This window comes from Rhamphochromis sp. 'chilingali', assembly GCF_963969265.1.
Source record: "Rhamphochromis sp. 'chilingali' genome assembly, chromosome: 16".
Classification (NCBI taxonomy): domain Eukaryota; kingdom Metazoa; phylum Chordata; class Actinopteri; order Cichliformes; family Cichlidae; genus Rhamphochromis; species Rhamphochromis sp. 'chilingali'.
Window position 1 is genome coordinate 19,153,857 of NC_137943.1, and position 27,961 is coordinate 19,181,817.

The following is a 27,961-nucleotide window of genomic DNA, read 5'->3' on the forward strand; positions in this document are numbered from 1 at the left end:
TTTCTAGGCTTTACATATCTAGGATTTGTTGTTCATATTTGACTATTCTTCTGGCTAACAGTGCCCTCCAGTTAAAGGTGAAATTATGCACTCTAAGAGAAGTGCTATGCAAATAGCTGCCAGCCTTTTACTATTAAAATATTAGTCATTTGTTCCAGGTAGAAGAAAAACTTTAGTTTGACCTTTGGAGATTCAGCATGTATGACACACCCAACTTATTACTTTAGCATGTTTGGGAGGCATTTATTATATTATACTACGTATCATTATCCCGTAGCAATATTGAGTTAAGCTATTTATAATCATGGCTTTGTGTATAAAAGGTATTTTGTGATTTGCAAGGTAATCGTTTTTCCTTTGATTATTTATCACAGCAGCACACCCCTGTGTATAGATAGAAACTGAGAGTCAGCACTTCCTTTACTGTAACATTACAAACAGTGTTTACACTGACCACTTGCAGGTACTGTAATAGTGGATGGTGCTTTGTGAATTATCTATGTATGTGATCTAGAAAATGAAATATTTGTGCATAATACTGTTTTTAAGTTATTATACAGTCTAACTCAATAACACAAACTTCAAATCAGTCTGAGTAGAGAATACTCAATACTCAATATTTTATGCAACAATATTTTTTTTTACTTGTATATACTCATGAGCCACTTCATTCGGTGTATATGTATTCAACTGCTCTGTCATGCAAATACCCAATAAGCCAGTCACATGGCAGCTATTCAATACATGGTCAAGTCAACGTGCTGAAGTTTAAACTGAGCTTGAGAATAGGAGAGACAGGTGATTTTATTTGGTTTACAGAGTACGGTCTGAAAAAGAGAAAGTATCCAGTGAGCTGCAGTCGTTTGGGTGAGAATGCCTTGTCAGAGGAAAATAGCTGGTCTGCTATGAGCTGACATTATGGCAACAGTGACTTCTTGTTAAAACCAAGGTATGCAGAAGAGCATCTCTGAACACTGAAGCAGATGGCCTTATCATACTGTGTGTCACTCCAGCTAAGAACAGGAAACAGGCTACAATTCACACAGGCTCACCTAAATTAAAAAATGCATCCATTTATGAGCACAGTGAACCCATCTCCTGATGCACCATGTTAAAAAGCCCAGATCATCTCAAGCTGGTTTCTTGAACATGACAGTGAATTCACTGTATTCAAATGACCTCCGTAATCACCAGATCCCAATCCAGTAGAGCACCTTTGGGATGTGGTTGAATCTTTTCTGTAAAGGTAATGTGAATCTGAATCTGGACAGTTACTCAGGACCAAACAGACCATTTACATAAAGCTTTGTTTTTAGATTCATGGCTGATGTTCCTTTACATGAGGTCATCCAAGGACTCTACAACAACTTCATCTAAATAAAATATTGTTGTTGGGTTTTTTTGCTCCCTCCCATGTTTTTCCTTTTATGTCCTGTGTACATAAGTACATAATCAGATAGTCTACAGACCCAGAGAGCACTATTTAAACATCATCAAATCTGAAACTAAATCTGCATTTGTATGTAATATAAGTATGTATATGTGCCTTTGTAGCTCAGAGCGTTATCACTAAACCATCAACTTCAAGGACTGATGTTCTTTATCTAATAAACTCCCCATAGAAAAAAATTCTGATTTGCAAAAGTACACTAGCACCATGTCGGTAATTCATTAAAAAGTCCATCAAAACACGAGTTTGAATTTCTTTTGGCTTTTTATAGTCTGGATTGCTCAGTTCACTCAGAGATCACTCAGCTCCAATGATTTGTCTCACAATTTTTTATTGTTAAAAAAATGACCTGTGTCTCACATCTCACCATGTATCCTGGCAGTTTGCCATATAACTGGCATTGATATTGGGTATGACGGAAAAATAAACACACACTGGGGGCGATCGTGGCTCAAGAGTTGGCAGTTCGTCTTGTAATCAGAAGGTTGCTGGTTTGAGCCCCGGCTCCGACAGTCTCGGTCGTTGTGTCCTTGGGCAAGACACTTCACCCGTTGCCTACTGGTGGTGGTCAGAGGGCCCAGTGGCGCTAATGTCCGGCAGCCTTGCCTCTGTCAGTGCGCCCCAGGGTGGCTGTGGCTACAGTGTAGCTTGCCATCACCAGTGTGTGAATGGGTGGATGACTGGATGTGTAAAGCGCTTTGGGGTCCTTAGGGACTAGTAAAGCACTATACAAATACAGGCCATTTACACAATATTTACTTGGAAGGAAAATGTGTTTTTCGGTGACATAAAGTATTGTGCAAAAGTCTCAAGCCACCTGTCAATTCTTTACATTTTGCTAGAAACAAGAGAACAGTGTAGAGCGATTTACTGAAACGTGCAAACATGGAAATACAGTATAGGAGGCAAAAACAGAGTTTATACAATTCTAATGATCTTAAAACCATGACTGAGATAGATTGCTGTAAACATCTCACTTGGTACATATTGATTTGAGCCACAAATTTTAAATTTGGTTACCCACTGATTTTCAACCCAGTTCTTGTGTTTCTTGTGTCATACCTCAGCCTTTTCTCCCCATTCATCTGGTGTAAATGCATATTTTTTAGGCGTGCCACAGTGTTTGTCCTCCATTTATTTAGTTTGCTCATATTTTTTTAAGGACAGACGCCACATCATACTGAGATGTAAGTTTTCAGCTAACTGCTCTTTGGAAATCCCCTTGTTGGTGCAAAAAGCTATTTTATGCCTGTCTAACTGCTTTATCTTTGGTCTTTTTCACAGACCCAGCTAAAATGTGAAAAACAAGAATTTGTTTTTGTTGCAAGTAAAAAAAAGCACATGTGCCTAAAGATACAACTAAAAATAGTTTCTTTCCTAGGGTGTCTGTTATGTGTAGACACAACACTTGCTCGTCCCTTGTGTTAGGTGCATTTCTTTTGCTTGAATTATTCATTCTGTAGAGTCAGGTGACTTAAAAAACAAGAAAAACATTCCTCTGAAAGTGGTCGGCTACAATGACTGAACTGAAAATGAGTGAAAAACAGCCCATGGCAAAAGAAACACATAATAAGACTTTCAGAAAGCCTGGAGAGCTACAGCTCAGGACAAATCTTTTCACGCACAATATGAAGAGTGGCTCAAGAATATTGCACAGTACTGCACTGGAGAACGACACACTTAGAAATTAAAGCCTGTTGCTGTTTTAAAACATATGATATAGTGACCGCTCGGGACTAGTTATCAGTAACTAACTTCATAAACATATTTGTCAGAGGATAACAGCTGTAATGAATATGATGAAGACTCTGCTAGACTAAAAAAATCATTCAAAGTTTGAAAAAAAGGAGGGTTTTTTCATACATGGAGTTCTTTTGTAATGCTGAAATGTAGTTTGCATGAAGATGAAGAAAAGACATTTGACATGCAGACCCTCAATACTGTCTCTAACTATACACACACACTCTCTGTCTTTGGCAAGACGCTATAATTCTGACGGAGAGAAAGTAACGTTTCAATCCAAAATGCTTATTATGTTTGAATGAATCACTTCATTAACATTAAAAGAATTGAATCACCAACTCACGCGTACTTTTGCTTTACCGTCATCAGATTAATGGTAGCAGTTTGGCTTACTCGTGACAGCAAACGTTTTCATTTGTATTTCATTGTTCCTTATGACGTTTTGCTGATGATGTTTTCAGCTTGTCACAGGCTCATTGGCCTTACCTGTTCTGTGATTGTAGTCATTATGTTTGTGTTGGACTGGAATAAACGTGTGCCACACACCATTTGACAGTCCCTGTACATGAATTCATTATTCTGTTAATGTGCACAAACCCACTGGCTTCTTCATACCAACCAAAACCCAACAACCTCGAAACAGTTCATATTCAAATTTAAACCTTAGCCTGAAATGAATATTTAGAGACTTGTCACCATATAGAGCAATACAAAAATCCACAATTTCATGTTAATATCTTCTTAGCAGGCGAAGCTATATCACAAAGGCATTCAATTTCATCGAAACAGTGTTTAGTAACTTGTCAAAGACTATTTCCTAAGAAAGTTTAAAGAAAACTTAATGACAGTTTTCTTTGCTCACAGAAAACTGACATTAAGCTCTGTGTTTATCATTTTTGAAAAGCAGAGAAATGTATTTCAGATGAGGTGATAAGTTTTCAGTGTGTCCACCTCTACTAAAATGATCCTTCAGGCTCAGAGCCATGAGCAGAGTTTATAATTGCGGCCACCGTAGATGATAAATCAATCAGAGAACATGAGACACGTCAGTTGCTGTAAGGTTTATCCCAGTGAGGAAGACGAATTGCAGATGTCTAGTATTTTCTGGATGACATCTACCTTTATGTTTCCGTCTAGAGCTCGGCAAAGCTTCCCAACTGTACACCCAATACAGCCCTCCTTCATTTTCCAGCGCTCCAGCATCTGGTGCACCATTTCTGGCAGGCCATCACGATAGCAATCATGCTCTATGGTCTCTATATCCACATTGGTCAGACCCAAACGCCGCGCACAGCGCTTCCACTTGGTCCCAATGTTTTCTCTCAGCACGTCCAGGTGCTCCTCCATCACAGCATGGTCCTCTAACGGAAACACAAGATAAATATATTACAGAGGTGCCAGCAGCAACAGAATATGCTGCATCCAGCGAAAGAAAGTAAAGTTTTATGAGGAAGGAAATGCAATATGTTTGTTAGAACTCAAGGAAACACAAAATGCGTTTTGGTGAATACAGTACTGTGCAAAAGTCTTGAGCCACCACTCTTTTATTTGTATCTTGCTTCCAAGGAGCCAGGAGTCATTTTTAAAAAGTGGTCTTGATCAATAGTTCTCCAGGCTTTCTGACAGTCTTTCAAAGTTTTTCTTTGGACACTGGCTGCTTTTTTCACAGATTTTCATTGCATTCCTTGTACCTGACCGTTGTCAGAGGAATCTTTTTTCTTTAAATGAACCAGTGCTGTGTCTCCACAAAGCTTATTTCAAATTGTATTTCTAGGTTCTTTGTTACTAGCAGTCTGTTCCAAAAACACATCATTTGTTCACATTTTCTCCAGTCGAATTGATGAAAAATGCCAACAAACAGTATTTTTGCACAAAAAGATGTTTCCTAAAGACCTATTCTCTAAAACGTTGGCATATCTTGGCATTAAGGTTAGTTTAATTTAAGATATATTAGAGATAGAGATATATTAGAGCCATTCTCAATGAAGGGAAACCAGGAGACGAGGCTGAGGTATTCCAAATTACACAAGAACTTACTGGAAACCAGTGACAACACTCATATGGAGTGATGAATTCAAATGTTAAAGTTTTAATTCAGATTTTGATCTGCCATTCAATACCATCTGGAAAGCAACAGCTTAATTTGCAACAGCCTGAATTTTCAGCATGACAATGCTTTACTGCAGTATAGGCCTACCTGGATAGAAAAACACTGTCATGGATTGAGGCAGTGTGGGATCATCTTGAGAACAGAAGAAAAGGCAGCAAACATCCAAAGAAGAGCTTTGAATGTACTTCGAGAACCCTGGAGAACTACTCCTCAAGACTACTGAAAGAGCTCAGTCAGAAGAATAAAGATGGTAATACCAAATACTGACCTTGTACAAACTCTATTATTGCCTTATATACTGGATTTCCTTTGATGTTTGCACGTTTCAATAAATTTCTGCACCTATTTACCATTTTTTTCTAGCAAACCATGAAGAAATGAAGAGTGGTTGAAGACTTTTGCACAACACTGTAACACTATATGCAAAAATATTTCATTGCTCACAGAAAAACTTAGAAGGGCAAATTAAAGCTTATGGGTTTCTAATGGTCATATGTGACTAGGGATGGGTATCGTTTAGGTTTTATCCGATACCGGTGCCAAATCGGTACTTTTGAAACGGTGCCGGTGCTCAAACGGTGCTCAAACCGGTGCTTAAAGAATGGAGAACACAAAATTGGTCCAAAAACCTCTCATGTTCAGCTGTTTTTTGTAAAAAGATAACAATGTTAGCCTTTTCTGCAGCTATGGGGCATATATGGTATCACTCTTGGCTGGAAGCAGTGCTTAAACAATGGAAAAAACACAAACTTTGTCCTAAACCTCTCATGTTTAACTGTTTTCCACTTTTCTTTGGTCATTTTAGCCTTTTTGGCCAGGGTGAAGGGAGTATCTGCCATCAAACAAGAAGACAGCCGCATGTAGCTATGATGATGTTTGCTAGTTCACCTTACCTGCATTAATGTAATAACGTGGTTAGCCTACTCAACGTAAATTAGCTACTCACGCAGAGAAGAACTGCTGCTGCTGCCACCATCATCCGTCATCCGTCATCATTTCTGCTACACTGGCAGGGCTAGGGGCCAGGACTCTCCTCTTCGTGTTTTTGGGGGATGTTGCATAACAGGCAACCCACCCGCAGTAGATGTGCTCGGTGTGAGGTCTCGCAGCAAGCTATCAAATACGGCGCATTTCTGGGCTTTTAAAAAAAACGCTATGCGTCGCCAGGTGTTTCATCGGATTTGAGGTGTTACCTCCTTTGACAGTATCACAGTATCAGCTTAAAGTACTTGTTGCAGGCTGCTGAGTTTGCATATTTTGCTATGAAGTACAGCCAGACTTTTGACCGCTTCGCCTTGGACATTTTTAATCTGTAGCTCTGCTCTAACAGAACGTACGTACCTGGCCCCGCCTACTATCCTCGGAAACGTAAAATGATTGGCTAGAATCTAAAGTGTATCACAGCTCAGGAAAAAAAAGCACCGAAATAAAGCACCGAAATGTGCGCTGCTTTTCGGTCTGGTTACTACCGTTTATGTCAGATGGCACCGGACACCGGTACCCATCCCTATATGTGACCAAACTATCTCCGGGGTTTGGAAAGATGAGCCAATAAAAATAAAAATCACAACAACGTGTTCAACTACAGCTCTAGTAAATTAAAAGTGCATTTGTGATCTTCAGGCATGAAAAGTTCATAAACAGACAGAAATGTTATGTTTTACCATATTTCTGAATGCCTTCTTTGATGGGAGAGTTAGTTGAGCTGTTAGCAGATACAGATGACAAGCTAAGAGAGGGGTCATAACCTCTGATGCTCATTGTGTTGTTGCTTCCAATCTGAATCCCGCTGGCATTCTGAATGTAAAGGGGTCCTGGTCAGAAAACAAAAACAAACACACGTAAACACAACTGATCCAAAAACAAGGAGATAACACAAAAAGCTGGAGACACCCCTCAGGGATTAGATTCAGAATTTCTTCAAACACTTATGTTTTAATAGTACCCTGATCGTGCATCTGGCAACTCTTTGAAGTGGTCAAAAGATGTCCAGAGGTGAGGTCAGGGGCAGACGTATCAGACACTGGGTAAGTTGGCCAGGACTGCTGCCGGTCGAAGTGGGAGTGGGGATGTTGCTGGTTAAACGCTGACAGAGAGGGTGTGCTCGAAGATATAGGTAAGGGGAATGGAGTAGGTGTGGAAGAGGTCTCAAAGGCACCTGCAGAGGGACGATACCAAGGCTCTTCCTGGTTTGCGGGCCGCAACGGCTCAGCTTTTGTCCAGGAGAGTACAGAAGATTTTTCTTGTTCTGGTTGCCGTGCAGAGTGATCCGAAATGCTGACGTTGCTTCGCAGGAAAGGATTTGCGGTATGGAAGGAGTTGCCAGCATCGGAGTGGTTCTCACAGTTATAACTGCCGTGTTTGTGGTACTGAAGCTCCCGATCCAGCTTTTCCTGCAACTCTGAAGGGCTGTTACTTGCCTTAGCATCTGTCTGAAGATGCCCTGGACATTGTTCATATTGGTTGCCGTGCAGATCCTCGATACTGGCTTCAACTGGCACGGACACACTTCTGTCTGAACTTATCAACGGAGCGGGGCAATCTACAAGTTGAGGAGAGACAGTAAAACAATAAAGCTGCTCAAAGGTTTTCAGGATTTCTAAACAGCATTAAATGTAGCACAGAATGCAAAGGAGGGGATCAGAAAATATACAATGCGTTTTTTTTCTGACGACCGGGTTTACGGAGCACACTCACCTCCTGAAAAACTTTCAGGGCTCACTGATAAAGACTTCATCTTCTCAACAAGATCATCTGGGCCTTCGTATGAATTCTGCAATAATAAATAAATAAATTTTAAAAAACTAAAATTTTAATAACACTGTCATTAGGAAGATATGTTACACTATATATATAATGTTTGTTTTTATTAAAATACTGCTTAATGTCTGTGATTATTTTAAAAAAAAGATCACATATAGAAAATATTTATTCAACCTTCAGGTGAAGTAAATCTTCCTCTACAAGCGGTTCAAGGTTTTCCATGTAGAAAGGATGGAAGATGTTGTAGGCCTCTGCGAGACATTAAATAAGAGGAAAGAAAACTGACTCAACAAAACTCAACAAACAAAAGTGTTGCATTCACTTTATACACTCACTGGCCATTTTATTAGATACATCTGTTCGACTGCTCGTGAACACCAACAAGCAACTCGATGCATTTAGATGTGTAGACATGGTCAAAATGACCTGAAGTTCAAACTGAGGATGATTTAAGTGACTTTAAATCTAGTGTGTTTGTTGGTGCCAAAGTGGCTGGTCTGTTTATTCCAGAAACTGCTGATCTACGGGAATTTTCATACACGACCAACTCTAAGATTTACATATGAACATGATCTAAACAAAGAGAAAATATTGTTATTGTATTGTATACTATTGATACTAGACCTCAGAGGACAATGGACAGACTGCTTTGAGCTGACAGGAAGGCAACAATTACTCAACAGCAAGATTAATTCACATAACCACTCATTACAGAAGAGCATCTTATCTGAATGCGCAACAAGTCGAGTCTTGTGGCAGATGTGTTAGAGCAGCATAAGACCACAGACTGAGTTCACTGCACTCAAACTGCCAGATCTCAGTCAGACAGAGCATTTGTTGGATGTGGTGGAACAGGAGATTTGCATCTTGGATGTGCTGCTGACAAATCTGCAGCAACTGTGTGATCCTATCGTGTTGATATGGACCAAAATTTCTGGGAAATGTACCTAATGAGTGTACGTGGTTTCATCAATGAGTGCTATTTTGCTTATAATTCACAAATACAAAAAGGAAACCTTTAAAAGTCGGCCGTTCCTCAGGATTGCGATCCCAGCATCTTTTCATGAGCTGAATTATTTCAGAAGGTGTGTCTTCTGGAATAAGATCCTCTGCCGGTCGGTCACCGTTACGAACACACTGGCTGATTTGGTCTTCACTCCTGGCATCTGGGCATAAAAAGATGCTTTCTTTAAATGCTGTATGCAGTGGATATGCTACATCTGGTAATCTTTGGCAAACTTTGGCATGTCATGATATCACAGCTCACTTGCATATGGCTCTTCCCCTGTGAGAATGACCCACACCACGATGGCAAAACTGTACACGTCAGACTTCTCAGTGGAGGGATTATGAATACTCTCCAGGTGCTCCGGGGCCATGTAGCTCAGTGTGCCAGCTCCTCTCACACCAGTCGATCGCCCCATACGGCTCTTCCTGCGAGATTCCTCCTTGGTGAGTTTACTCCACGTCTGGCAGGTGGCCAGACCAAGATCTGCAATCTGCAAGAAATCCTTCACCATGACTGTGAATGCCAGCAGACAGAATCCTACATGTGTCATGACCCAGAGAGTGTAATGTACCTTGATGTGAAAATCCTTGTCCACTAAGATGTTTTCTGGCTTGATGTCCTTGTGTATGATACTCTTTTCTGTGAGGTACATCATTCCCTCCAAAATCTCTAGAATGATTCTTCCCTTGATAGATATCGGCACACTGACCTGAAGAACACAGAGATTATAGTGTAATAATGCTCCAGTTCATGATAAACTGACAAAAGTGGAACTCTTTAAGGCGACACGCTATCGATGAAAACCACAAAAGCTGTGTTTGTTACAGGTATTTATTGATTTAAGCCTACTAACGGTCTCCAGCATGTCCAGAAGGTTGCCTCTGGGGATGAGTTCCATGACAAGAGAGCAATCTCGATCCTCCATAATCACACCCAGCAACTTGACCACTCGCTCATGGTTCAGGCTCGCCATGATCTTTCCCTCCTCCAGTAGCGATTTTTTACTCTCCCTGGAAAGTTTGTTAAATGTAATAAGAGAAAGCTTTTGCATAGGAAAACTGACAATGCGAGCATATTCTTACCGACTTCAATAACCCAATTCTGATATCTAAGCATGTGTGGGTGTGCAGTAACAGATAAGTAAGAAATATAGTCTTTAATTCTGTGTTTCTGTTACCATTTATAATCATACAGACAAGCCAGAGCAGTGATTCTGTTTCTAGTGCTACAGAAATACATTTATCATCTTATACTGATAGGGATTAAGATAAAGACAACATTTTTTTAAATTATGTTAAACATTTTTTTGGTATTTGGTGGAGCTGATTGAAAGTACTGAGGCAAGACTTTGGATTGGCACGTGCCTCACAGCGCATCTGAGATACAAACAATAAGCTGACAAGTAAAAATATAAGCAACAATTTTTATAATCACTGTTAATATTTTGTATTTATAAATACATAAATACAATTATAAATTCATTTTGTATTTATTTACATGCAGACTGTTATGGGGACAACGCACTACATTTGAAATTTTGTCTCAAAAAATAAAAAGTGAACAGATATTCTTCACAATTTAAAAAAAAACTAAATAGTCAATAATTAATAGAATAATTAATTCATGGGAAAGAACCGTTTTGTTTTTGTACAGTCCAGGCATGTCTCACAAGAAATCTTATGGCCTTGGATCTAGTAGCTAATTTAGTCTGTGTTCTTAGTGCTAGACTGAGTATTATCCCTAACTTTAAAACTTTACCCTTTATAGGAACGAGTTTTCTTTAAATTCGTGTATATCCGGATATAAAAACTGATTTTGGACTTCTTCGGCATTGAGCTGAATCAACCTGTCTCCATTTCCTTGTTCAAAAGGGAAGTGGTAGTGTCCAAGGTAGTGTCCCTTTTCACAGCACACTACCTTGGTATAGACAACCGTAATAACGAGTACATTCATTTACATACGTGTGTATTCATCTGTGTTATTATACTTTCTGCACGCTCTAAAAGTGTCTCGCTTGGTTGCGTGGAAAACTTCGCAGGACACATGATTCAAGTTATCGTTGGACGAAGGGGAATACCCTTGGGTAGCACATGCAGTAACATATTACAACAACTACAACAACTTACTCGTTGCGCAGACGTCCAGTGTACATAGTCTTTAACACCACCTGGCCCAGCGTCACATGATAACATAAGTAAACTTCTCCAAAACCTCCGTAATCCAGGGGTTCTTTTATAATGAGATCCGTCGACCTCATGTGAAGTGAGGACTCCGGCGCGGTGGCCATCCCTGGGAAGAATTCACAGTGTCACATCGGAAAAAACAAAAAACCTACAGCTCAAACAAAGCCGTGACAAAGCGCACAGGACACAGTTTAATTAGTGAATCGGCTAATCAACATCCGTAACAATCACAACACTGTGACAGAGGTCAGCTAACAACACAGGCTATCCCAAAGTGTCGGCATCTTTAACTGACTTACTTCCATAACTAAATGAATTACTCGGGAAACAAAACTGTAGGGGGAACACATCCATTCACTTCCAGTATCAAACAAAACAGTTACCGAAAATGTGCTGGAAAGGTCCAAGTAAAGCAGTTTATTTCTATTTCCGGGATTTCCTCGACGACCTACTTCAAAAGTGAAAAGCGCAAGATAAAAAGAAAAAAAACTACAAGCAGGCTTATAAATCGATGACAGAAACAATCCAGGGGTGCTAGTAGATTCAACTATGTACTGTCGGAGATGCCTTTAACACAAAGCAGAAATACGGGATAAGATTATTAATCTTTGTGTGCGTTTGTCTTGTCTTATCTGTTGTGTTCACATTGTTTTTTCTCTTTCTTTTTCTTTTTTTTTTTGGGGGGGGGGGGGGGGGGGGGGAAACACTGCAATTTTTGCCGATCGCTGTAAATCGTTGAGTGTCACGTTGGTGCCACCTAGTGGTGAAACTCTTTGAAGGAGAGGCCTGTTCATATTTCATGATGGTGACACTGATGAATCGCTCTAGCTGGATCTAAACGGCAGTTGTCATAGGAGGGAAAAACAACGTTCTCATCGAATTAAAAAATTAAGGTGTAAGCTAAACTAAGTTAAGATGAGGACTTTGACGTTTTATTTTATTTTTTTTAATAATAACAAAAAACCCCAAAAGACAAGTTAATATGATGGAGTAATTAAAATGAAGCACTGACCGAAAAAAAAAACAAGTTCATTGATAAATTGAATATTTATGCGAAACTAGAGCGGGAAACCACCTGAATTGTAGCCACTGACAATGTGGGCGATGTACTACAAGTAGGCCTACATTTTGGGCAGCCTATCTGTGAACGCCCACACTATAAATTCCTCCTTTTGCACACCAAAGCCACATCAAAGCAGTATCATATTTACCTGGCTCATATTGTCTCCATTTTATTGCCTTGCAAGTTTTTTTCTTCAACTTTTTTCTGTTAATTACATTTATTGGTGGTAATTGACACTTGAGGAGAAATGGAGTGCTCTTACCAACAATTAAAAGACAAAAACAAACTGGTGAGTGAAATGACTCAATTCAAGCTTAAATTCCACCTACTTATGACTGCTTGGAGATTCACATAGATGACCTTGTTTAGTGGCACAGTATCGGGCAGCGTTCTCATTCAGTTTTGGCAGTTTACAAATGAGTTTAGGTCCAATAGTGTGTTGACTCTCTCTATAAACTCAACTTACTTTATGGCAAAACTACAAGAAGTGATAAAAATATCTGATGTTGTCTCGTGCCCAGTTTTCTTGTGAATCCAAGTAACATTTTAGATTGATTGATTACTATTAGAGTACATTCACCAGTGTGCAGAGCTCTTAAAAGCAATAAAACTAGGGGAAAAGTATACATACCCTCATGCATAAACCGGATGGGTGGACTGATAACCAGCTCGCATTACTCTGTGTAGTAAGGGCATCACATCTCTGTCGCAGATGCTTTCCTCCCATTCAAGCTGTAGAGTAGAGGCTGGCAGTCACAAGCTGCCCCACATAGCAAAACAACACATTACCAGGAAGTTAAGTGAACTGGTGTCTGCGGTGTAAATGTGCTGTCAATGTTGGGCAGTGGGTAGCAGCACTTCCTGTTGATGTCTTTATCACAGTAATTATCAGTAGAGATCTGACATATGCCATCATTTCTCTGTAATAGCAGCACTGTAGAGTCCCGAGCCTGTCGTTGGTTTCTCAGTGCCTCCTTCAGCAGTCACACTCTATTTCTGTTCAGACTGGTTAACTGCCAGAATGCATCTAGTTGATTGTGTCTGCAGCATAGATTAAAGTTTTTTTCTAACCAAACGTGCCTTCATATGTTGTTTGAAAAATCATTTGGATAAGCGCGATTTCTGGAAGAGCCTTTTCAAAGGTGTCACAATAAAAGTTGTGTTGTTGGTGGAGAGGGCATCCACACTGGCTGGTCTGTAGGGGAAATCAGTAATATTTACTGATTTTTTAAATAAATAAATCAGTAAATATTTTATAATTCACTTTGTTGCAAACAGTGGTTTTCGCTGTGTTTTCAATTTATTTTAGTTACTTCAACCTGTTAGATAAAAGGAATAAAGTCAAGGTTCTCTTGGTTGAGGGTGATAAGTCACATTCTATACTCAGCTTGCAGATTCTGTTTCCTGTTTGTCCTGCTTAAAAGCCTTTCCACAGGTGCCATCATTCTGCTGGTGGTGGTGATGGCATCCAAACTGGGTCGTCTGTATGGAACAGAACAAACAACCTGTGGATACTTTGTGTTTTGCTTTGTTAGAAACCGCGATCTTCAGTGTTATTGCACTGTGTTGTTATAATGACATCAAAGGAAATAAAGACAAGCATTTTGTGAGGTTTTGGTTGAAGGTGAGAAGATCCATTCCTGTCTGTCCTGGCTCTATCTATCTATCTATCTATCTATCTATCTATCTATCTATCTATCTATCTATCTATCTATCTATCTATCTATCTATCTATCTATCTATCTATCTATCTATCTATCTATCTATCTATCTTTACATGCAAAATGATCAATATTGATTAAATTACTGAGCTTTTCGTTGATTTCGATAATTATATTTTTATGTGGGGCTGTTTAACTCCTCCACACACATCTACTACAGGTCTGCAACGCCCTTTGCGTTAGGAAACTACAGCTCCCAGCATCCACCTCGGGAACCTCGGGCAGCAGTGCTCGGCTCGCTCGGACGCAGACCTACTGCGTTTGCTCCCCTTCAGCGGGTTTGGGAAGGCATCGAGACGCCGGATACGCGTTTTCCAGCGCCGAGGCTGCAGCGTGTGACATTTGTTCCAACTCTTCTCCTGTGAGGCGGGTCTTTCAGCATGGGTAATGGCATCAACAAGGTACGATTTTCCTCTCTTCCGTGCTCCTCAGGTTGGAATTATTGTGTGAGCGGTGCTCAGTGTTTTAAAGATAGGTGCTGGTCATTTTTGGACGTTTCATAGAATAAAAAGTTTGGTTCCTCGTTAACTTTGCAATATTAGAAAATGTAGCATCGCTGTTAGAATACTTAATCACAGCACAGTTCAGTGATCAAACTAGAATTATTTTTGGCATAGTTATTGTTTTTGTTGTTGTTGTTGTTTTAGTTATTATCATTTAGTGCCTGAATATTTATCTATTCAGACCATCAAATGACACAATTTGTAATTATAACTTCATATTTTAGGGTTTCATTTATCTTTGTAGCTGACTGGTCTTTAATCAGTTTGCACCACCTCAGTATCAATCATTGGTTTTTGATATAGCAATCGGTATTCTTTTTCCTTATAGGTCCTTCCTGATTTATACCTGGGAAATTTCAAAGGTGTGTCTCATTTTCTCTTTATTATTATTATTTTTAAATTGACTTCTTATATGTGTGCAGATATAATAACGCTGTTCGACTGTGCTGTTATGCGTTTCTGTCAGATGCAAGGGACAGAGAACACTTAGCCAGAAACAACATTACACACATCCTGTCGATTCATGACAGTGCAGCTCCTATCCTCCAGGTGAGAAGCTCCCTTTGCCTTATAATGTCTCAGCACCCAGGTGTATCATAGAGGTACACATATTGAATTTCTAATAAATTTTTAAATAGAGTCATCCAGCAAACAAGCTGAGCAGATTGATTGGCTGAGAGCAGTCAGACACCCTCCACAGTTGACCTGGTCTGTCAGGTTGTTCAGGAACCACTGTGTATCAGTAGCTCTTTTCCTTGAGCAAACAGCTCTCATTTCCGTGCGAGTAAAACATACACAGGGGACTTTCTTTTACTCATGTGATTCTTTAGAGTATCATGTAAAATGCCAGTCAACAGCAGTTGGTTTGTCAGTGTGCTGAGTTGTGTGCCTGCGTGGGTTTCAGAGTAGGCGGTTGTTCTTGTCTCAACCAGCTCGGACTATGCGGTCTCTCTTCATTATTCTTTTTTTTCTGGATTATTGATTTTGACGCTTTAACATGTAAAGACACCCCCCACCCTGCCAATGGTACCTCCTGAACAGCAGGGATAGAGAGCACAAACTATTTACAAAGAGAGAAATGCAACAGAGAGCCCGAGGTTGGTCTTGTCATGGTTTCTGAACTTCCAAGATCCCATCAAGCATCAGCGGGATAAGTTGGAACAGCTGAGGTTGCCGCAGGACATCAAAGAGTTCCCAGGTCCATGACCTGACAGCTCAGAGCTAATTTAATGGGACAACAGAACAATTAGGCTGGCGTTTTTAGTATAGTGGCTAATCAGCTTTAGTTACACAGCCTGCCCTCACCATAAGCAACACACATCGTGAATCACTGATTGTGTTGGTGTGTTGGTGACATTTATTATATTCTTCATTCTGTTAGCTGATCTGTGTTAAATATTTAGGAGAACGTGACATTTGACTAGTATACTCTGTCCACCAGGAGATGACCTATCTCTGCATTTCAGCAGCTGACCTTCCCACACAAAACCTGTAAGTACCAAATTGTGCAGCACAGCAGCGCGGCACAGAACAATGAAAAGCTGAGGCAGAGTGAGAGCGTACTACATCCATTTGAGGCTTCTTTGTGTGGGTGTCTAAGGTTCATTTTCTCCAAGATAAAGTGTAAATGATATGCTTTCCCAAGCTAAACATTTATTTTCTGACAAGAGCACAGTAACACAAATGGACTGAGCTCTTGGCTCTTATTTTGGTAGGTATGTGTGACGTTCAAATACACGCAGTTATTTCTATGTGAAACTAGAGAAGATGGCCAAGGGTGGTGCTTGTGTTACAATAGTCTTTAATTATATTCACACTAAAAGCAATGACCAATGTCTTGCAGCTAAGTCCTTGAATTATAGCACGATTATTGGCAAATGGTATGCTGGCTAGCTAGCAGAGGTATACAAACACACCTAGACATGTTCAGTGCTGTGAAAAAGTGTTTGCCCTCTTCCTGATTTCTTATTTTTATAAATGATAGTTTCATTTATTAAGGGAAAAAGTTATCCAAACCCACCTCGCCCTATTGAAAAAATAACTGCCCCTAAAACTAATCACTGGTGTTGCCACCCTTTAGCATCACTGTGGAGAAATGTTGGCCCACTCATCTTTGCAGAATTGTTTTAATTCATCCACATTGGCGGGTTTTCCAGCATGAAAGGCCTGTTTAAGGTCATACCAAAGCATCTCAGTCTGATTTCACTAGGCCACTCCAAACCCTTCATTTTGACCCCTTCAGAGGTGGACTTGCTGGTGTGTGCATAACTCAAACGTGCTTAAACTTCAAGAACTGACACCCAAAAAGTCATTCTCCTTCATGACTTTTTGGTGGAGAGCAGAATTCATGTTTCTGTCAATTATGACTTGTCGTTCAGGTCCTGAAGCAGCAAAGCAGTCCCAGACCATCACACTACCACCATCATGTTTGACTGTTGCTATGATATTCTTTTTATGAGATGCTTTTGTTAGTTTTACACCAGATGTAACAAATTTAACATGTCTGGCAGTAATCCAGGCTGGATGTGGAGTGAAATTCAAAAAATCTGAAACACATAAGTATGACAAAAACACACAAAGGAACTCAGGAAGGGAGGAAATCTTTTCACAGAGCTGTACATGTGATATGCTACAAATATGCACACATGTGCACCTGCCATCTTTAGCACCCCCATATGTCTCATACCTCTAAGGTTTTGAGAACATGACATTTGCTGTTCGAGACCTGTTGCATGAAATATGACACCAGCTACTTGAGATGAACACACCCTGATCCTCATGGAGAGAGGATGAGCAATAGTTTCACATGCCAGTTACAAAAACATTCCCATGCCTTTCACAAAAACAGGGCAAAGATAAAATAACAGCATATAGTCTGCGATTTTGTGTTGGCATAGCAGTTTTTAGGTAGTCAGGAGCCATTTTTACATTCCTTTTTTTGTACCCCACAGATCTCAGTACTTCAAACAAAGTATTGTTTTCATGCACGAGTCCCGCCTAAAAGGAGAAGGCTGCCTAGTTCACTGGTGAGACCTAGATTACTTGTATCTTTACCTGCAAGCTAGAATTTAGGTTCACTCAAGCTTGAGAGGTGAAATTTGAATAACGGACCTACATAGATTCACTCTGTCTGTCTCAAACAGTTGCAGACATGGTGAAATTTAAATGTAGTTAATTTAAAGCTGGAAAAAAAACCCAGATCACAACAAACAAGTGCACAAATGAACTCATGTGTGACTGCTTTGCAGAAGAGATTAAGTGATAAAAACCTATTCTTGAACTTCCTAAAACAGAGTACAGTAACAAGTCTGACTGCATTGTGTTCGTGTACTAGGGTAGCTGACCAAGTGTTCACAGGGTAAAGTTATATTTGGCTAGACAGAGGGTCTTCTCAGAAATACAAGTGGCTATTTTTAAGAGCTGCTTTTACAATGCCTTCTCTAATTATGAATGCTTAGTCCCTTGTTCATTGCAAAGGCCAAAACTTATTCATTTATTTTATGTATCTCACCTTTACCTTTGCTTGCAGTATAATTGTGCAATAAATTGTGTGCACAGAATACAGAATTATAAATATTCCTGGTAACAAATCTTTTTTTCCAGTTGCTGGACTGGACTTCCTGAACTTATCTTCCTTTTTAAACAAGATGCGCCGTGTTAAATGCAGTGATTACTGTCAGAATTGGACTTTCATTCCACCTTATTACCACCACTACTTCTTTGCATGATAGTTTTATTTGCTTGTGTTATTAATAAACATCTGCACACTCTGAATATTCATCTACATTTTTCTAAATGAGGACAAATTGCTCAAACCAGGACATTGCGCTTGCTTGTACAAATGTAACACGAGTCATTTGCTATCTACAGTAAATGTGTCATGGGTGAATACTGACAATGATTTATTCATAATTGCTAAATCTTGTAGTGTTTGTTTTCCATCCCGCTCTTCATACAGTTTGGCTGGTGTGTCCCGTAGTGTCACGCTGGTTGTAGCTTACATAATGACGGTGACAGGATTGGGCTGGCAGGAAGCCCTGGCTGCGGTGAAGGTGGTCCGGCCGTGCGCTGGCCCAAACCTGGGCTTCCAGCGGCAGCTCCAGGAATTTGAAAAAACTGAAGCTGAACAGGTTGGTGGTAACAAAGCGAGCATATTGAAAATGAAGCATGAAAAGACAGGAAGTATACCCTTGCAATTCAAACTGACATCATTGTTGTTTTATATGTAGTAAAATTGCCTACGTTGCTTTTAACAGACTTAACCTTTTCTTCCTATAGTTCAGAGAGTGGCTACGGACGGAATACAAGGAGAATCCTTTTAATGATGAAGCTGATATACGTGACTTGCTTGATCAGGCATCCAAAGTCAAGGCTGAAGCAATAGAAGAACTTGCAAACACCCCACCTGGAGGTATCTGATGAGCTGTTTTGATGAGGTCTTTGGAAGATTATGGAAAGACAAGTTACAGACCCATCTGGAAGTCTGTGTTTGTATCGCAAATGGAAGGATTCTTTAAATATCATGGACATAAAATACTGCAAAAGACTATTCATTATTGTGTACAGTCCACAGTCATTTTTAGTGTTGATTACTTGATGTTCCTGGTACTGTTTTCTTAACTTATAAATGTTCTGAACTGTGTGCTGTTATGATTTCATATTGTCCAATAAAAGTAATGAATTCAAGTGTTTTGTGAGGTTTCTGGTCAGTGGGCTGTCATGTTGAAGGTGATAAGACACACTCTGTGCTCAGTTTACAGCTCTGTTTCCTGGTTGTCTTCCTGTTTGTCTGTGTTCCGGGGGGAGGTCATGCATGGTGGCATCAAAAACACCAAGATAGAGTTCTTTTAATCGGTCTTTTTTGCAGGTGTCGCAGAGACTAAAAGAAACTAAAATACATCACTTTTGTTTTACCATTATGAGATTTTGTATGCAGCAGTCTCCTATACACACTTCAGATAGCTGGGGAGGAGCATGGGCAGCCACTTGATGGCGGTATTACTAACAAAGCCCTCCTATAATGAGAAGCTTTTTGAATTCAACCATGGCTTTTCTTTTGACGATAATTAATTAAACCCTGTCATCATCTACCTCTGCTAACAAATAGCACATGAAAGACTTTAAAGGCGTTTCCATCAGCAGTTTTATTTGTGGAAAATAGGTTGGACGTGCGGACTTTTGCAAGAATAAATTGGTGGGGAAATATTTTTGTGAGCGTAGCTTACAGGTAATTGTTCCATTCCGTCCCGGTGTCTGCTCAGGGTGTCTCTAAAGGGATTCCCCACCGCAGCGCTGTGTGGGCGCCGAGTTTCACAGAAATGAGCGCCCGAGCGCTTAACATCTCCTCTTGAACTTCTCAGAGCCCGATAGGCTCCTCCCTTTAACAAATTAAGATGTGATAACGTTGAAGAATTGGAACCCGAAAGCTTCAAAACAGATTTCAACGGTGGACCTGACATATTCAAAGGTAAGCCAGATCAGCGCATTTTATAAAGAAAATTCACACAACCTCTCTGTCTCGCTCTCTATATATTCTTTCATTATAAAAAAAAATACATGTAAATATTTAATATTCTTATGAGACCCCACAAGTTTCAGTCAGGTGAAAATGTCAGCATTTAACTACACGGGCAAAAACATGAACTAGTTTGTGTAATTTTGGCATTAAATTAGAGTTATAGCTCCTAAACAATACAGCATTAAAAAAAACCCCGCTACACACCTCTGTAAACCTGGGATTAAACTCTTGCGGATGAATCATAACACTTTCTTTTTAATTTATGCACGCGTCTCATATAAGTCACACTTCTCTGACAGAAAAAGGAAATTGTGCCAAACGTGATTGTTATATTTACTCACTTGAGCCAGATCACGTCCTTTACTAACGGCGTGACTGCATGAGGAAATTCTCTGCGAGCTTGAGCTCACTAACAGGGCAAATCTTTCATTAATTAAAAAAACGATGACTTTTCGGTTTAAAATTGCAACCAAACATGTTGTAAGTGGTCGAATCGGCAAATTAATAATATCAGATTTGGGGCGAGGACTAAAACTTAGAATCAAAAATAATAAATAAGCTAGAACGTTTACTGCGCCCACAGGTCTTATATGTGTTGAGTTTGATCTCATTTTATCTCAGTTTGCACAGATGAACCTGGATGAAGACAGTGGCCTGTCAGTCAGTTGCGGCAATGGCAAACTGAGACAGTGGCTCATCGATCAGATTGACAGCGGGAGATATCCTGGCCTGGTTTGGGAGAACGATGAAAAAAGCATCTTTAGGATTCCGTGGAAGCATGCAGGAAAACAAGACTATAACAGAGACGAGGATGCTGCACTCTTTAAGGTCAGACCATCCCGTCTTTCTCCTCACAGTGCACCTAAAACATCTGACAATTGCATTTTGAACGCTTTGCATGAATTATTGCAGCAAAAAGTATGAAAAATGTAAGCTACTAAACATGTGCTATTTCATTCCAAATTCCTGACTTGCTTTGGCATGACTAAAGAGGAAGTTTAAAGAAAAATCTCTTCACTGATTAATGCAGGCATGGGCGATGTTCAAGGGAAAATATAAGGAAGGTGTAGATAAACCAGATCCCCCTACATGGAAAACCAGACTACGCTGTGCCCTTAATAAAAGCAATGACTTTGATGAAATAGTTGAAAGAAGCCAGCTGGACATCTCTGAGCCGTACAAAGTGTACAGAATCATTCCAGAGGGAGCCAAAAAAGGTAAGTATTACATATAGTTAGATATTGTTCATGCAAAATACTCTAAAGCTGTGTAGAATTACATGAAGCACCACTTTTAACAACCTGTGTAGGACATGTCACATGTAGCTTGGAGTAAAATGGTTGTATTTGGATTCCTGTGCAAGTAGTACAGGCTACAAGCATGCCATAGCCATAGCATTGATTCACCTGCACATACAGAATACTGACACATTTCACACAGCAACTTATATTGTTTATAGTCTATGGCATTTTTTTTACATACATATGCACCACTGCAGTTGTGATGAGGCAGGAAGCACAAAGGAAGCCAAAGCATGTACCAAAAAGGCCGTAGTGCTTTTTTTAGAGGGCTTCGGTTACTAAGTGCAGGGTGCACATAACACAACCAGACGACCTCCAGCCTTGCATAACTAAGTCTCTGCCATCATACAATGCTTTTTGTCACACCAGAGCAATTCTTGCTATCTGTACTAACACTTTATTCTCCAAATAAACAAGATTCAGATGAACTCAATCATCTGTTGCACTAGCTTTGAAAATAACCCTGTCACTCAAATTAAAATAGCACAGCTTCACAAGTGTGCAAAACGTATTCACAGTTCAGCCCTGCCAAAATAAATTTGATTAGTGTGGTTTGTGACATATTGCACCTCACATATTTTTACAACTCTGTGCAATAAAGCATTGTTGTTCTGAATCTTTCTTTTCACACTATTTCTCCTTTATTTTTAAATTGATTATTTGGGAAATCATTTTTGGGTTGGTTTTTTTTTTTTTTTTTACAGGAATGAAGATGACCAGTGTGGAGGAGACCTCACCACATGCAAATAACCTTAGCTATATTCCTCCATATACATCCCTGCACAATCAGGTCAGCAGATTTTGTGGCTGAGCCTAGCACATACATGGGAACGAAATGTTTCGGTTTAATGACATACTTTCTGAGTGACCACTCGTTTGATCTTTCAGGTACCTGGTTTTATGGTTTCTCAGGAGAGAAGGGACTGGAGAGATTACCACGCACCTCCAGAACAACAGCCTCTTCCACATCACCACGGGCCACTTCCAGAGCTGCAGTATAGTCAGTGCCACTATCCATCATCAATCAGTCGGGCCTGGCCAGGGTCACACTCAGAAAACGGTACAATATTCACCTATACATGTTACGCTTTACAGATATGACATTCAGAATGGGCTAGCATTTTTCAAAAGTTTCAGTGATTTCTGTTCCAGACTGAATGATGTAAAAGATTAAGTATAAAGGGAACTTCCAATCATGTCTTTTTATTTTGTAATGTAATGCTTTTATCCAGTCGTAGTTGTAGGAGTTTATTTACTTTCAGTCAGAACGTTATATTTTAAGTATGTCAATATCCTGTTAATCAAAAGCAAATCTTAAATAACATATAAACAACTATTTAGCTGCAGTATCTTCCTTACAAATCATGATATATATTTGATGTTACCACCTGTAGGCAAACCTGGCTTTAAGAGTGATTATCCACAGTTCCACACTCATGCTATGGTGCGCTAGATGAGATACATTCTTCATACTTCCTTTGTTAAAAATAAGAGTTTAAAATTATTCTTCCTGCCCTTTTAAATTTTTGCATGCTCCCCTTCTAATCATTGCACGCATTTATTTTATTTCATTAATTTCATGCAGGTATTCAGCTCTCCTTCCACACCTACTTTTCAGAGTCTCAACCGCCCATGTATGCAGTGGACCATAACAATGCCATAACAGGTAAAGAACTGTTTCAGGCCCATTTAAACAGATACTCTTACTAACTCCTATGCTTGTTTCTAAATATTCACTAATCTACACTACATCTATTTGTGTGGCTAGGTAAGAAACTACAAACACATTACGCATTTAGTATTTCCATTTTTTAAATCTCAGAACATGAAACATGTCTATTTAAAATAGACAAAAACTCAGGGTTGAGAATATTTGGGGAAAGGTTAGAAGGAAATAAGCAATACTCTATATGCAAAGACTGCGAAAATAAAAGTTTTATTTAAGTTTAGCAATTTTCGAGACCTACATTTTATCATACAGTAAGGCTCAAATTTTTATGTTCCTGATGTATGCTTTTCTCTTTCCATCAGATCTTAGCCTGCACGTGTCCCTATTCTACAGAGAGACTTTGGTAAAGGAAGTTACCACCACCAGCCAGCAAGGATGCCGGATCACTTCTTCCTCCTCTCCCTCCTCTTCCTCTCCTTCTTCTCCATGCCCAGAGGACAAGTTTCACAGTGGGGCAGAAGTCATTCTTTTCCCATTCCCATACCCTGAATCTCAGAGACAGGGTGCTGAGATGCTTCCTAACATACTAGACAAGGGAGTGCTTCTGTGGATGGCAGCCGATGGGCTGTATGCTAAGCGCCTGTGCCAAGGCAGAGTATATTGGGAAGGACCTCTGGCTCCATATATGGATAAACCCAACAAGTTGGAGAAGGAGCAGTCATGCAAATTGTTTGACACCCATCAATTCCTTATTGGTAAGTGATATCTGCTGTGCTACAGTGTTTCCACCTACAGCACACAAAAACGCCCAAGAAAAGTGATGCAGTCCAATGCAATATTTCTGCTTTTGTGAAACTGTAAATGTTAACTTTCTGTTCTGTTTGTGGACCACAATGGTGAAAGTGCTTTTCAGGGCTTTTATTTTAGTTAGGTCAGAAAATCTTTTCACTGATTAATGTCTTTTTTTTTTTAAATAGGAAAAAAAGTCTTTAGAATTTGCACAGAATATGTTAACCTTGAGTTTCATGATGAAAAAACATTTTCTATACTTATACACTGGTTGCCCACTGACAAATCCATTTAACAAACATATGCCCAGATCTGGACTGTACAGCTGCTTTTAAATGCCAAATAGGTAAGGTTAAAGTAAAAGTGTTACCATGTAAAATCCTGGCTTTCTCCATAGTTTAGTAGTTTGATCTATAATGAAGCAATATTACGGATCCAAAATCTGAATCGTCAAAGAAACAAGTAACTAAACCTGCCTTATACTGTAGAATTTCCCCATAACTGTTGGCAATTTAGACGTAACGTATAGCACACACTGACTGCCTTTAAAATATAAGAGCTATAAATATATACCGAAGTATATTAGTAAAATGTGTTATTTTTGCGAATTAGTTATTTTTCTTATTCAAACTCATAATTTGAGGTGTTTTTATTCCATTATGCTGAATTGTATTGCAAGCTTTTACAATATTTCTTGAAGGACAAAATGATTTCATGAGTTTCCATTCAATTTGCTATTCAGATCATACAGATTACACACACACTTGTTTTCAATAGACATTTTTGTCTATTTAAGCCAATATATCTTCTGCTCCATCTTTTCTTTTGTCCTAGCGTAGAGGATACTCGTATGGAAAAAAAACAATCGGTCATTAAATTCCTTGACAGGTTTGAATAATTAACATTGTAATGGTAAACAGCTTCAGTTACTTAAAGCATGTCGATGGCTTTTGATCATATTGATAATGGTTTTGATAATGGAGATGACAATGAAGAAGGTGGAGATAGCTGCAGGTGGTGTGTCTGGGTAAGTCCCTCTTAAGTCTTGAGGTAGCATTAAGAAGCCACTCACATTCTCAGCAGGGGGCCGAAGCATGTGGAGTCCCCACCCACCTCCTGTGGTCCACCACACTGCAAGATAATGCTTGGTGTGCCATTTTACGTTAAATTTTGCGTCATTCTCATCAGTAGTTTCCAGAAAAGTCATCATGATTAAGGAAAATGTCACGTTAGCAAGAAGGGGATTTTAATGTCTTTTTTAGTAACCTGAAATCTAAACATGTCATGGCTGAGTACATATTGGGTTTTGTGTTTATTACACCTCATTTTTTTTGGTTAAACTTTCTTACCTTGTTCTTTTTTCTAACAGAACTTCAAGATTTTGCCCATAATGGCCGTCATGTACCAAGACACCAGGTGGTGCTATGTTTTGGAGACGAATATCCTGACCCACAACGCCCTAGGAAGATGATCACAGCACAGGTACATAAAACTCGCTTAAAACTGTAAAACTTTACCCAATAAAACAAAAAACAAAGCAAAAAGAACAATAACTGTAGGCGATGAAAACAGATTTTAAATGATCAATCAAAGTAGTCTGTATTAATATTAGAAAATGCATATTTTCAGAAAACAAGAGATCTGAATACCATCCTTTAATTGGAATCAGTGTAGTTAAACAAGAGCCTCTGCTGTTTATGATACTGGAGCTAAACTTAAAGCTATATTTCACTTGCTTTCTTAGATTTTATTTGTAACTGAAAACGGTCTGTTTCTTGGAAGTTGCATGTTAGTTATACCATTAGATGTATAACTAAGGTCAGCAGCTTTCATTCGTCATTCGTAAAATAACAGAAAATGGATTTTACTGTTGATTGATTAGCATGTTTTTATGTGAGAGATGTACATTCATAACGGCTACTGGAGAGAGGGATGGATGGTGGCTAAAAAGGCGATATTCTATTTAAAAATTAATAATTAAAAAAAGAATTTCCTAAGTCATTAATTTTGTTTTATAACAAATGGGCCTAATTTCCCATTATTTGTTTAAAAAAAAAAGAAAAAACGTAATTTTCTTTCAAGCTAGCGAACTAGTTAGCTAACAAGACTGATATATTATTTCGCCATTTTTGATATTAATTAGAGGTTATAGTCATGATTTTTGGGAGGGAAAAATCAGAAATAAAAGCCATAAAGTCTCCTTTTTCCACTGGTTGTTTTAGTTGTTTGGTCTTTGCTTGTATAGGTACGTTAACATACATGTTTCATACATCGTCATGTTCTCCTTTTAGGTGGAGCCTTTGTTTGCCAGGAAACTCGTGTACTATTACCAGCAGAACAATGGTCACTACCTACGGAGCTATGAACACATCCAGGAACAAAACACCTCTCCTACAATTGACTATCCCTCTTCCCAGAGACCTCTGCAGCATATTCAGGAGTGACATGCATACAAAACACACACACACACACACACACACACACACACACACACACACACACACACACACACACACACACACACACACACACACACACACACACATACATACATACATACATACATACATACAAATGTACAGGACTGTGAATGTAATGCTTCAACTTTTTATCATCGCTTGTGACTGCAGTCCTGTGTACAGTAAGCGGTAGAAACTGTCACGTTAGCTAGGGGTAGAGATGGGGAAGACCCTGTTTTCACTTGCACACCTATGCATCGTAGTCTTTGTGTCTGTGACTGTGGAGTTTTTTTTTCAACAAATATTATTGTGACAGTGTGAAGGATGCGGTTTGTGGGTAGGGGGATGAGGAGAGCGGAGGGCAACTGAGACAGGAAGTACTAGCACAGGTGCACAGGAAGAATGGCCCCTAAGACAAACACTGATATGTTAAAGCGATAAAACAACATGAATGAATAGTTATTTAGTTAGTTATTTACAGGTAACAGCTGAAAATGTGATTCTTGGTCTTATGCAGTTAAGTGGCACTGAAGACAATAGCCAGCTCTACTTCTTAGCACAATGTATTTCTACACTCGACTACAATACATGATATGGTAAATAACAGTTGCTAGATAGGGAAGTGAATCATAAGATAGTGTAGTCCAATGTATTTCCCAAATTCTTAGTTTTATTGATAGAGCTGGAAGAAAGTGAGAGAAAATTATAATACAGATGCACAAAAAGCCTTGAACACTGGTTCTCAATCTCAATCTGGTTCTCACGCAGCCCTCCTGCAAGATGTTGCAAGATAATCTAAGGGGTCAAAAGCTCATTACTGATATTAGAGTTTCTACAGAAATTTTTTAAAAAAGTTTCAAAACAGCCTTTTTGTAACCATGGACGCTGTCTTCTTTGTCAAGCATTCAAAACATAATTTTGACCCATTTCCCCTATTGAAACGTAGAGAGATACAGCATTCTGCATTACAGGGCTTACAAACCATGCTGTTGTCCATGAGCTGTTCTACTGCTGGTCATGATTAGCACTGAACTAAGTGAACTGACGGAAGCTGACTGGAAAATCACACTCATCCCGTAAGTTGTAGGGAAACTATACCTGTTCCTCTTGACCTGAAACTAGTGGCCTAATAAGTAGGAAGGAAAACTACCTTTGTGGTCCAAGTGCCGGTTTACACAGGGAGGAGTTCTCTGTTTCCCATGCCTGAGGGTAGATTCTGACACACAAGGTAGCCAACGAACGATATTCATGACACGAGATGGCACTTTGTGAATCGCTAGGCAGTATAAGATGAATAATGCCAAAATGAGTCGAGTGGAATTCCTCACGCTGCTGAAGCCCTAGAGGTTAATGCTGAAGGACGAGGGATAAAGGTTTTGTTATGTTTTTCTTCTGTGATCCAGAGTTTCAATCTCTGCATTTAGTTCCTTCACACTTAAACCACATTACTTTCACAATGGCTTCAAATGTCTGACCAAAATGTTTTTGTTTTTTTTCATGAATCTTAAATAATTTTCCCTCTTAAAGATCGCTCTCCTGAAACTGCCCGATTGTCCACTGCATGAAATTGTGTTTCACATTACTTCACAGTCAGAAATGTCACATAATCAGAATCAGACAGCTTAATGTACAACGTGCCGTTGTGTGTGTGACAAAGCACATGTGTCCATGTGTGTAGGT

The 27,961-nt window shown here is 39.4% G+C and overlaps 3 protein-coding genes across 7 annotated transcripts; 2 read left to right on the forward strand and 1 right to left on the reverse strand.

Annotated features, from left to right (window-relative positions):
* Positions 1 to 1,764: 1,764 nt before the first annotated feature.
* ripk1l (receptor (TNFRSF)-interacting serine-threonine kinase 1, like) lies at positions 1,765 to 11,904 on the reverse strand. 3 transcript variants are annotated; one of them, XM_080907412.1, is made up of 11 exons: positions 11,642 to 11,904; positions 11,202 to 11,364; positions 9,929 to 10,085; positions 9,647 to 9,784; positions 9,334 to 9,565; positions 9,083 to 9,232; positions 8,241 to 8,317; positions 8,001 to 8,076; positions 7,249 to 7,845; positions 7,052 to 7,117; positions 1,765 to 4,554 (listed from the first exon to the last, which is right to left on the reverse strand). In XM_080907412.1, exons 2-11 carry the CDS (start codon positions 11,360 to 11,362, stop codon positions 4,256 to 4,258), a joined length of 1,953 nt encoding a protein of 650 aa, XP_080763538.1. In that variant the 5' UTR covers positions 11,363 to 11,364; positions 11,642 to 11,904; the 3' UTR covers positions 1,765 to 4,255. The 3 variants fall into 3 exon arrangements, with proteins under 3 accessions (XP_080763538.1, XP_080763537.1, XP_080763539.1); XM_080907411.1 differs by having other exon boundaries at positions 6,968 to 7,117; XM_080907413.1 differs by lacking the exon at positions 9,929 to 10,085 and having other exon boundaries at positions 6,968 to 7,117.
* Positions 11,905 to 14,306: 2,402 nt separating this feature from the next.
* dusp22b (dual specificity phosphatase 22b) lies at positions 14,307 to 19,220 on the forward strand. 2 transcript variants are annotated; one of them, XM_080861692.1, is made up of 7 exons: positions 14,307 to 14,443; positions 14,874 to 14,907; positions 15,012 to 15,094; positions 15,987 to 16,036; positions 17,497 to 17,571; positions 18,504 to 18,675; positions 18,824 to 19,220. In XM_080861692.1, exons 1-7 carry the CDS (start codon positions 14,423 to 14,425, stop codon positions 18,962 to 18,964), a joined length of 576 nt encoding a protein of 191 aa, XP_080717818.1. In that variant the 5' UTR covers positions 14,307 to 14,422; the 3' UTR covers positions 18,965 to 19,220. The 2 variants fall into 2 exon arrangements, with proteins under 2 accessions (XP_080717818.1, XP_080717819.1); XM_080861693.1 differs by lacking the exon at positions 17,497 to 17,571.
* Positions 19,221 to 19,886: 666 nt separating this feature from the next.
* irf4a (interferon regulatory factor 4a) lies at positions 19,887 to 26,379 on the forward strand. Of its 2 annotated transcripts, none has more exons than XM_080861427.1 (9): positions 19,887 to 20,012; positions 20,685 to 20,891; positions 21,094 to 21,280; positions 22,069 to 22,154; positions 22,253 to 22,424; positions 22,950 to 23,030; positions 23,396 to 23,788; positions 25,192 to 25,304; positions 26,114 to 26,379. In XM_080861427.1, the coding sequence occupies exons 2-9, from the start codon at positions 20,694 to 20,696 to the stop codon at positions 26,264 to 26,266; spliced, it is 1,383 nt and encodes a 460-aa protein (XP_080717553.1). In that variant the 5' UTR covers positions 19,887 to 20,012; positions 20,685 to 20,693; the 3' UTR covers positions 26,267 to 26,379. The 2 variants fall into 2 exon arrangements, with proteins under 2 accessions (XP_080717553.1, XP_080717554.1); XM_080861428.1 differs by having other exon boundaries at positions 22,983 to 23,030.
* Positions 26,380 to 27,961: the final 1,582 nt, after the last annotated feature.

Coding starts and splice junctions, on each gene's coding strand:
- ripk1l (XM_080907411.1), bottom strand. CDS start 11,362: ATGGCCACCGCGCCGGAGTCCTCACTTCACATGAGGTCGACGGATCTC. Junction 10,086..11,201: donor ACTGGACGTCTGCGCAACGA/GTAAGTTGTTGT, acceptor CAAACTTTCCAG/GGAGAGTAAAAAATCGCTAC. Junction 7,846..8,000: donor CCCTGAAAGTTTTTCAGGAG/GTGAGTGTGCTC, acceptor CTCAACTTGTAG/ATTGCCCCGCTCCGTTGATA.
- dusp22b (XM_080861692.1), top strand. CDS start 14,423: ATGGGTAATGGCATCAACAAG. Junction 14,908..15,011: donor ATACCTGGGAAATTTCAAAG/GTGTGTCTCATT, acceptor CGTTTCTGTCAG/ATGCAAGGGACAGAGAACAC. Junction 16,037..17,496: donor GACCTTCCCACACAAAACCT/GTAAGTACCAAA, acceptor TGTACCCCACAG/ATCTCAGTACTTCAAACAAA.
- irf4a (XM_080861427.1), top strand. CDS start 20,694: ATGAACCTGGATGAAGACAGTGGCCTGTCAGTCAGTTGCGGCAATGGC. Junction 21,281..22,068: donor TCCAGAGGGAGCCAAAAAAG/GTAAGTATTACA, acceptor TTTTTTTTACAG/GAATGAAGATGACCAGTGTG. Junction 23,789..25,191: donor CACCCATCAATTCCTTATTG/GTAAGTGATATC, acceptor TTTTTCTAACAG/AACTTCAAGATTTTGCCCAT.